This window comes from Diabrotica virgifera, chromosome 9 (assembly GCF_917563875.1).
Source record: "Diabrotica virgifera virgifera chromosome 9, PGI_DIABVI_V3a".
NCBI classification, from domain to species: domain Eukaryota; kingdom Metazoa; phylum Arthropoda; class Insecta; order Coleoptera; family Chrysomelidae; genus Diabrotica; species Diabrotica virgifera.
In genome coordinates this window covers 130914779-130925158 of record NC_065451.1, presented here as the reverse complement: position 1 = coordinate 130925158, position 10380 = coordinate 130914779, and the positions used below count along the sequence as shown (strand labels likewise).

At 31.5% G+C, this 10380-nt stretch overlaps 1 protein-coding gene across 1 annotated transcript; it reads right to left on the bottom strand.

Annotated features, from left to right (window-relative positions):
* Nucleotides 1–7395: 7395 nt before the first annotated feature.
* On the bottom strand, nucleotides 7396–9386 carry LOC126892568 (uncharacterized). Its single transcript, XM_050662130.1, has 2 exons — nucleotides 8807–9386; nucleotides 7396–8141 (listed from the first exon to the last, which is right to left on the bottom strand). The coding sequence occupies exons 1-2, from the start codon at nucleotides 9351–9353 to the stop codon at nucleotides 7855–7857; spliced, it is 834 nt and encodes a 277-aa protein (XP_050518087.1). The 5' UTR covers nucleotides 9354–9386; the 3' UTR covers nucleotides 7396–7854.
* Nucleotides 9387–10380: the final 994 nt, after the last annotated feature.

Here is a 10380-nt window from a genome sequence, read left to right as displayed (position 1 = left end):
CGTAAATGTAAACAAAAGTTGCAAAGCCGGCCAAAGCCAGAATTTGCTCAATCTCAAAGCCTTTTTAATTCCTACAAAGTTGAAATGTTGCTTCCTCTGCAGCTTTGTCTGCTTAAGTATAGTGTTTTTAACATAATACCACCATAATTCGGTCTTAAATTTCTATGAAATACAGTTTTTTAGTGATACTCACCAAGCAAAGTTTACAAACTTGTGAATGTGAACTATTCTATTTTGTATAATAAAAATGGTAATGTGCTTTGTCCCGGATTGTACAAAATATTGTGTTGTGAAAGAGGGATATGTAGATTCTTTGTTGTTCCAAAAGATCTGGTTGCAAAGAAGAATTTCATTACTAAGGTAAGAAAATATAGTGAAGAAAAGAATTGAATTTATCATTTTATAAATGATTCACACACGGAAAGAATCTGTCTATTCTTTGTTGGTTTGCTCTTGCCACTTTGTGAATTCTGACCAACAATTTTTGTGCAAAACAAAACCAAAGTTTTTTTGACAGACAATCAACTTTTACATCCAAATTAAATGAGTAAAGTAAGTAATTTTACTTGAATATCTGTGTTGAAATATCTGTTACAATGCTGTAGAGGGCAAATCTACTTTCTAGAATTTATTTTCAAGGACCCATTCTGCATATAGAGGTCCTCTCATTTCGCTGAGTTGATTTTCATTTTAGTATGATAATATATTTGTTGGTCCATTTATATTTTCTTTGTCCGCCTGGTATATAAATTCTCAATTTTATGATGTAGATAGTGATGTCTGATTGAAATTCCAAAATTTATTTCCATTATCTCAAATATACTAAATTTACAATTAAGATGCAGTAAAAATAAACAAACCAAGACACGTTAAATGCTGCTAATAGGAGCACTCCTGAATCATAATTTACAATATATATACACTGTAAATCCCAAATCATTATTTCCAAAATTTATACATTGTAAATTATAATTTGCGAGTGCTCCTAGTAGCATTTAACGTGTCTTGGTTTGTTTATTTTTACTGCATCTTAATTGTAAATTTAGTATAGTCTTTATTGAGAAAATACTACTTTAGCTTACCATTTTCATTATAAATTATTTCCAGTAAAACAGTCATTCTCTTTAGATATTTTATTCCAAAACGTATTTATTAAGTGCTTAATTTTTTGTAATTTTGTCTTAATAGAAATACCTACTTCTCTATCTGCTAATATTGACCTTCAGGTAATTTATTTTGCTCATATAAATACGATGTTATGTGCTGGTCTTACTCAGGTTTATTTGTATAGGCTCTGCCAAGTGAAACCTAAACAAACCTAGTTGGTAAGTAGGTTTTCTGATTTTATTGCTTAATTCTCTGTTCACATTTTTGTTAATTGAATGGTGGGCTACAACAATGTTGTAAGCGACAGAATCGAGATTATGCAGGAGATGAAAAAAACACATTGACACGCCATTTATGAACATACGGATACCAACATTGCGGTACGAAAAACTCACGGAAGGCAAAATATTTTTAGCCAGATTGAAAGATGCTCGCATTGGTCTTTGGATATACAATAATATTGCATTAAAACCTCACTTTGACCCAATATGTCGCTTTTACAACATTGTTGTAGCCCACCATTCAATTGACTAACTCATTTGCATAATATATTTGTTTGATTATTTCATTCATAGGAGATTCTGACCAATAGAAAGCTACAGAAATCTGAATTAAATTGATAATTTTTGATAATTGCCCGTCTTTAAGTATATTACGTCAGAAATGCCCTTCGTTGCTACGAAAAAATACATTCAGTGACATTAATGACAATTAATGGTTTAAAAATTATAAAAGTGATGACTTTCAATCATCAAATAAAAATTTTGTGTTTAATTGTACTAATTTGTACTTACAACATAAATAAATTACAATAAAATTTTGGTTTTGAACAGTTTTATTAATACACCTCTGATAATACACCTTTAATAATACACCTTAATTTGACCTCTGAAATTAATACAGAATTTTTGCTCTCGTGACACTTTGACATAATTTCACTCGCCTTTGGCTTGTGAAATTAAAACTGTCAAAGTGTCACTGGGGAAAAATTCAATAATTTTAGAGCTTTTGTGCAATTACTACTGATAATTTGATTCATCCAATTAGGTAAAGAAAATATTTGTGGGGTATTTATTTTCTGTTAATGCTAATTTATTGATATATCAGCAGTTATGTTAAATAATAATTTCTCAAGTTTCATTTATTGGTTTAAAAATTTGTTAATTTTATAGAAATATTTGGAATTCAATTAATTTAACAGAAGATTTTATTTTCTGATTAAGGGGTGTTTCAATTAAAACATTTGTTATAACTTTTAGTTCAAAAGTAACCTGTAAATTTTTCTGTACTGCTGACAGGGTATATTAAGGTTTTGTTGGCTTGGGTGGTAGGGGCCCTTCATAAATTTATGCTGTGTGTTCTCTACATCTCAATTTCTCTTTTAGGCACCCAGGAGAAGGGCATGGCCCTAACTTTCAAATATGAGTATTATAGAAAATTAACAGTTCCCCAGGCAACCATTCAATGAGAATCGTAGAAAAAGTAACAGTTCCCTAGGCAACTATCCAATGAAAATCTTAAGGCCATAATGAATTGTATCACCCGAATGTCATACTCTAGGGGTGAGCAAGTCTTTCAGGCTGGGTTAATTCACTATTGCCTATTTGCAAGAGCAATTGTCAACATTTCTACAGTTCCACAGGTGACCATATTGTCTCTTTTTGGACATACCATCTGACACCCTCTGAAGAAGATCTTGGGGTGTAAATAACCCAGGACAGCACCGGAAGAAGCCGTCAGACCACAAGCTAAATTTCTAATTAAAATCTATATCTTGCCTATAAACAGAGACAAACTATTTTTATATAAAATAACTTTATTACTTCTAAAATGTAGATCTTGAATTGTGACCATAATAAAATGAGAAAATAAAGTGTTTATACCGAATTTCACCTATTTACTTTACTGATGCAGAGGAGCAGAATACAAGAACCCATAAAGGTCTCAGGCTCGCTGTGTTATGTTGAATTTGTTTCTTGGTCCAATGTTGGCACTTGGAAATGAATTTAATATCTCATCATCAATATGATCACGACAATGTATTGAAATTTTGTAGAAATCAAATTCAAAATGTGAAAAATGAAACATGAGTCAGTAGTTTCCAGGAGGCCTTTACCAGGACCCAGTACCTCTTGTTGCAAATCCACCTACTTCTCCAGTGAGAAGTGAAGAAGAAAGTCAACCCGGCACTGCCAATGAAGCTACTCAGTTTCTACTCCTTTGGTTGCAACTATGGAAGCTGAAAATGACTTTTTGTAGAATGTCAAAGTACTTCAAGAAGCAGTAAATATTGCAAAGTAGTTGTCTTCTTGTTTTTATATAGTTTGTCCGCTCTAACTTTTCCCATGTGGCACAACTTTTCTGTTTTGACTTAATTTTCAAACAAATTAAGTCGAAACCTAAAGTGAAACGAACGTCGATATGTACATAAACTTAACGAAACACTTTTGAAATTTTCAAGTTTGAAATATTCTATAATTAGCCGTTAATTAACCGCTAATTAATCGTGAAAAAAAAAAAATTTACCGCTCATTAACTTTTTTTTTTATGCGATGTTTCGCTAAGTTGACGTCAACTTAGCGAAACACTTATTTAAAAAATTAGTATTTCGTTCCCGCTTATATCTCAATCGACGCTATTATTTAACCGTTAATTAATCGTGAAGAAAAAAATTCAATAATTTATTAAGTTTTTTTTTATGCGATGTTTCGCTAGGTTGACGTCAACTTAGCGGAACAAAAATTTAAAAAATAGGTATTTCGTTGCCAGTTACGGCTTGTTCGATTCTATGAATTAACCGTAAATTAATCGTGAAGAAAGAAATTTCACCACTTATGTAGTTTTTATTCTTTATATGTTTCGACAAGTTGGTGTCAACTCGGTGGAACGAAAATTTAAAAAAATGGTTTTTCGTTTTCGCTTATAGCTTAATCGACGCTACGAATAAACCGTAAATTAATCGTGAAGAAATAAATTCAATAACTTATTAAGTTTTTTTTTTATGCGAAGTTCCGCTAAGTTGACGTCAACTTGGCGGAACAAACATTTAAAAAATGTTTATTTCGTTGCCAGTTACGGCTTGTTCGATGCTATGAATTAACTGTGAATTAATCGTGAAGAAAGAAATTTTACCGCTTATGTAGTTTTTATTTTTTCAATATCTCGCGAAGTTATTATCAACTTAGCGATACCAAAATGTGTAAAATATGAATTTCGTTGCCAGTTCAAGCTTGATCGGTTCTATGAATTAACCGTAATTTAATCGTGAAAAAAAAAATTTATTAATTTATTAAGTTTTTTTTTTATATGATGTTTCGCTAAGTTGACGTCAACTTGGCAGAACAAACATTTGAAAAATGTTTATTTCGTTGCCAGTTACGGCTTGTTCGATGCTATGAATTAACCGTGAATTAATCGTGAAGAAAGAAATTTTACCGCTCATGCAGTTTTCAATGTTTCGCAAAGTTATTATTAATTTAGCGATACCAAAGTGTGTAAAATATGAATTTCGTTGCCACTTACAGCTTGATGGGTTCTATGAATTAACCGTGAATAAATCGTGAAAAAAAAAAATTCAATAATTTATTAAGTTTTTTTTTATATGATGTTTCGCTAAGTTGACGTCAACTTAACGGAACAAAAATTTAAAAAATATCCATTTCGTTGCCAGTTACGGCTCGTTCGATGCTATGAATTAACCGTGAATTAATCGTGAAGGAAGAAATTTTACCGCTTATGTAGTTTTCATTTTTGCAATGTTTCGCAAAGTTATTATCAACTTAGTGATACCAAAATGTGTAAAATATGAATTTCGTTGCCAGTTCAAGCTTGATCGGTTCTATGAATTAACCGTAATTTAATCGTGAAAAAAAAATTTAATAATTTATTAGGTTTTTTTTTATACGATGTTTCGCTAAGTTGACGTCAACTTGGCAGAACAAACATTTAAAAAATGTTTATTTCGTTGCCAGTTACGGCTTGTTCGATGCTATGAATTAACCGTGAATTAATCGTGAAGAAAGAAATTTTACCGCTCATGCAGTTTTCATTTTTTCAATGTTTCGCAAAGTTATTATTAATTTAGCGATACCAAAGTGTGTAAAATATGAATTTCGTTGCCACTTACAACTTGATGGGTTCAATGAATTAACCGTGAATAAATCGTGAAAAAAAAAATTCAATAATTTATTAGGTTTTTTTTTCGTATGATGTTTCGCTTTGTTGACGTCAACTTAACGGAACAAAAATTTAAAAAATATCTATTTCGTTGCCAGTTACGGCTTGTTCGATGCTATGAATTAACCGTGAATTAATCGTGAAGGAAGAAATTTTACCGCTTATGTAGTTTTTATTTTTTCAATATCTCGCGAAGTTATTATCAACTTAGCGATACCAAAATGTGTAAAATATGAATTTCGTTGCCAGTTCAAGCTTGATCGGTTCTATGAATTAACCGTAATTTAATCGTGAAAAAAAAAATTTAATAATTTATTAAGTTTTTTTTTTATATGATGTTTCGCTAAGTTGACGTCAACTTGGCAGAACAAACATTTGAAAAATGTTTATTTCGTTGCCAGTTACGGCTTGTTCGATGCTATGAATTAACCGTGAATTAATCGTGAAGAAAGAAATTTTACCGCTCATGCAGTTTTCAATGTTTCGCAAAGTTATTATTAATTTAGCGATACCAAAGTGTGTAAAATATGAATTTCGTTGCCACTTACAGCTTGATGGGTTCTATGAATTAACCGTGAATAAATCGTGAAAAAAAAAATTCAATAATTTATTAAGTTTTTTTTTATATGATGTTTCGCTAAGTTGACGTCAACTTAACGGAACAAAAATTTAAAAAATATCCATTTCGTTGCCAGTTACGGCTCGTTCGATGCTATGAATTAACCGTGAATTAATCGTGAAGGAAGAAATTTTACCGCTTATGTAGTTTTCATTTTTGCAATGTTTCGCAAAGTTATTATCAACTTAGTGATACCAAAATGTGTAAAATATGAATTTCGTTGCCAGTTCAAGCTTGATCGGTTCTATGAATTAACCGTAATTTAATCGTGAAAAAAAAATTTAATAATTTATTAGGTTTTTTTTTTTATACGATGTTTCGCTAAGTTGACGTCAACTTGGCAGAACAAACATTTAAAAAATGTTTATTTCGTTGCCAGTTACGGCTTGTTCGATGCTATGAATTAACCGTGAATTAATCGTGAAGAAAGAAATTTTACCGCTCATGCAGTTTTCATTTTTTCAATGTTTCGCAAAGTTATTATTAATTTAGCGATACCAAAGTGTGTAAAATATGAATTTCGTTGCCACTTACAACTTGATGGGTTCAATGAATTAACCGTGAATAAATCGTGAAAAAAAAAATTCAATAATTTATTAGGTTTTTTTTTCGTATGATGTTTCGCTTTGTTGACGTCAACTTAACGGAACAAAAATTTAAAAAATATCTATTTCGTTGCCAGTTACGGCTTGTTCGATGCTATGAATTAACCGTGAATTAATCGTGAAGGAAGAAATTTTACCGCTTATGTAGTTTTCATTTTTGCAATGTTTCGCAAAGTTATTATCAACTTAGTGATACCAAAATGTGTAAAATATGAATTTCGTTGCCAGTTCAAGCTTGATCGGTTCTATGAATTAACCGTAATTTAATCGTGAAAAAAAAATTTAATAATTTATTAGGTTTTTTTTTATACGATGTTTCGCTAAGTTGACGTCAACTTGGCGGAACAAACATTTAAAAAATGTTTATTTCGTTGCCAGTTACGGCTTGTTCGATGCTATGAATTAACCGTGAATTAATCGTGAAGAAAGAAATTTTACCGCTCATGCAGTTTTCATTTTTTCAATGTTTCGCAAAGTTATTATTAATTTAGCGATACCAAAGTGTGTAAAATATGAATTTCGTTGCCACTTACAACTTGATGGGTTCAATGAATTAACCGTGAATAAATCGTGAAAAAAAAAATTCAATAATTTATTAGGTTTTTTTTTCGTATGATGTTTCGCTTTGTTGACGTCAACTTAACGGAACAAAAATTTAAAAAATATCTATTTCGTTGCCAGTTACGGCTTGTTCGATGCTATGAATTAACCGTGAATTAATCGTGAAGGAAGAAATTTTACCGCTTATGTAGTTTTTATTTTTTCAATATCTCGCGAAGTTATTATCAACTTAGCGATACCAAAATGTGTAAAATATGAATTTCGTTGCCAGTTCAAGCAATCAGGATCTATTGACTATTACGGAACTGTAAAAAGGCAGTGCACTTACCAGGCGTCCGATATTTTCAATATTCATTTTCTCTCAGTTGGCATCAACATGGTGTAACAGAAACTTGCAAATGTGTTATCAACCTCAAAAAATCTACGTTTATGAAAAAATTTTTTACAAAATTGATAGAAGAACGTAGTTGTAAAAAATTATCGTTTTTTGATGATAAGGCAATAAACTAGTTGCAACTGTCGAAACCTAATTGAAATAAGAGAAAACCTAACGTTCTTCAAAATTAAAATATCAAGTCTATTCATTTTCGCCAAGTTCACATGGTTGTTGAGGAAGCATTACTATGAAGCTTGTTATTTCAGCAATTAAAAATGCTAATGTTCCGAATGTTCGTCTGTTCATAGTCACTTATTTGACTTTAAAAATGATGGTTTGTTTAATATCTTTAATGTACAACAACTAGTTTATCGATTTCAAAACATTTTTATTTTACATCGTCTCAATTGTTATTTCTTAAAATAAAAAATCAACTCCGGCTTCACGCGAACAGTCTTCATTACAGAAGTTGATTTTTGATGAAGATCGTCGTATATCGTCCACTTCTGTCCTCTTTTTGTCAGCGCCACGTAATGTCCGATTGCTGAAATTCTTCTTGTCATAACAGTTGGCCCTTGATAGAGAACTGCGCCAAGAAAACCGTATTCCTGTCCTGTTTTTGGGCACTCGAACGACTTCGGAATGGATTCGATTGTCATGTTTTCGTCGCAATCAAGGCCAACCATTACAATCTTTCCTGTAAAAACATGAGTAGCATTATACGTCAAAATCAATAAGTTTTATGAGTGCTTTCATGGATCTTAAAAAATCTCGCGTGGTCTCTCTGAAAGTTATAAATTTAAAATTCTGCAAATGAAGCTCTAGTAATAATGTGACTTTAATTGAACCAAAATTCTAGAAAAACGTGAGTAATTCTGGAACATACTTTTATTTTGTATAAAATGTTTCTTTAAAATCAAGATTTATGAACATTTCAACGTTTCATGATATAGTTTTCGATAAAATTAAACTTTTGGTCCTAGTGGTTAGACGAAACTAAGTAATTTTACCAAAAATTTTGCGTTTCTAAAAAATTTGAATTTTTGAACTCTTTAAAATTGGTAAGGAATTTTAGGACAGTGTGGAAAATTGGTATAGATAAAAAACTTATAATCAGAATGACTTTTTTAAATTTACAGATATAAGTGACTTTCGTTCGGATGCTCAGATAAAGTTTGTTGAAGATTTCAAAATTTGGACATTAATAAGCAAAGTTATGCAGAAAAAAATGTGCAAGAATACATTTTTTTAATGCTGCGAATTAAGCGCTTTGGTTAAATGTGTATTGACGATGTTACATTAATTGAAGTCATTGAATAATTCGTATAGGATGTGACATTTATAATTTTCGTAAATTTTTACCTATTTCGTGAATTTGATTGTTTTCTTCCTCTCTACATCCAGTTTGTTTACATGAGACGCCTGGAATCACTATGTGATCTTCAATAACCCTTCCAAGAGGCAGGTGAATTTCTTTGCCAGTGATTGTGATTGAAGGAAGTGATGTTATTCTCGGTGGACATCCAGCTGGGCAAATGGAAATTTCTTGATAGCTCGGTGTGGATGAGAATAAAAAGTTTCCTAAAGAAACTACGTTGCATTGGCAAAAAATTTCTTCGATGCAATTTTTCTTTGGTGTTTTTTTGAAAAATTTCAACAGAATTTCAGCTCTGCTTCGATAAGTTTTGCTTTGAATTTTGGACCTTGCTGCTTCTGTGATCATTTCGAACAATGGATTGAAATGTGCGTTATCTTGTACACAATTTTTTACTTCATCATGATCAGCAACTCCTGCTAGCAGAATTTGAAAGATACTGTCAAAAGCACATGTGTTTTTCAATGAAAATTTCGTACTTTCTATAGTAACCAAGCCCAGATTCGGATCGCTCCCATTTTTGAGAATCGGCATTTTGCACGTTTTTGATGTATTGTTGTCGATCGATTGGATATCTTCTTGGATTGGACCACAACGGAATGGTGTTTAATTGATGGAGAAGACGAGTATTGAATTGGGGGCACAAACGTGGATTTATGTCATCGCCTTCTTCCTCTTCGAGTATTGTATCAACTTCTTCTTTGATATCTCGTATCCAGCGCTGTAATGTAGTTTCCTTGGATTCAAATATTTCTTCATCATCATCTTTGTCTTTCATTTCTTCATCCCTTTCATCTTCAAGATTCGTATCTATGATTTCTTGGATATCCGAACCATCAGGAGTTTTTTGTGAAACTGAATTTTTGATGAATTCAAGAGATTTTTTCAAAGATGTCGCCCCGTCTCCTGCAGTGTTGCTTGATGAAATAATTAACAGTGCTTTGACGATTTCACTAGCTTCAGTTTGACTTCTGCAAAGTATAAGCAGTCCGATCGAAAACATGTAAAACCGTTTCACAGCTTTTTTTTCGTTGTTGAGGTAATTTGACCAGTTTTTCAAATAATGCGCCACATCGATCCTAATGTAAGTTCGAGGTAAATCAGCCGCAACACACGCCTCTGCATAAACTTCTTTCGTATCGTGCCCAGTAAATGACCAACAGCATGCGTTCAACAACGCTTTTGATGAATCGACAACCTATAACATATTTTTCATAAATTTTTATTTATTCTCTGTGCTTGCTTTAGATTCAGGGTCGGAATTACTGCTAAATAATTCTGATATTACACTTAGTTCATACTAAACTGAATAATGATTCTAAATGGAAACTCAATAGTATTTCTGTGAAGTTGGCACCCTAATTTTGAAAATTGATTTTTCATGCAAAAATCTATTAACTATATTATCTAATTTTGGAGTTTTTTTCGAAGAGTTCTGAAAAGTTTTGGAGAGTTATGCAATTTTGTGCTCATACATCGATTCGTTTTATCATATATTTTAAAAAATGATGAACCTGATTTTTCATGATTATATCCATGAAAATTCAAAACTAATAGTAAA

Bases quoted from the DNA above. Each gene is read 5' to 3' on its own strand.
- LOC126892568 (XM_050662130.1), bottom strand. From the start codon at position 9,353: ATGCCGATTCTCAAAAATGGGAGCGATCCGAATCTGGGCTTGGTTACT. The intron at 8,142-8,806 runs GTAAAAATTTAC...ATGTTTTTACAG, and splicing joins CAATCAAATTCACGAAATAG to GAAAGATTGTAATGGTTGGC.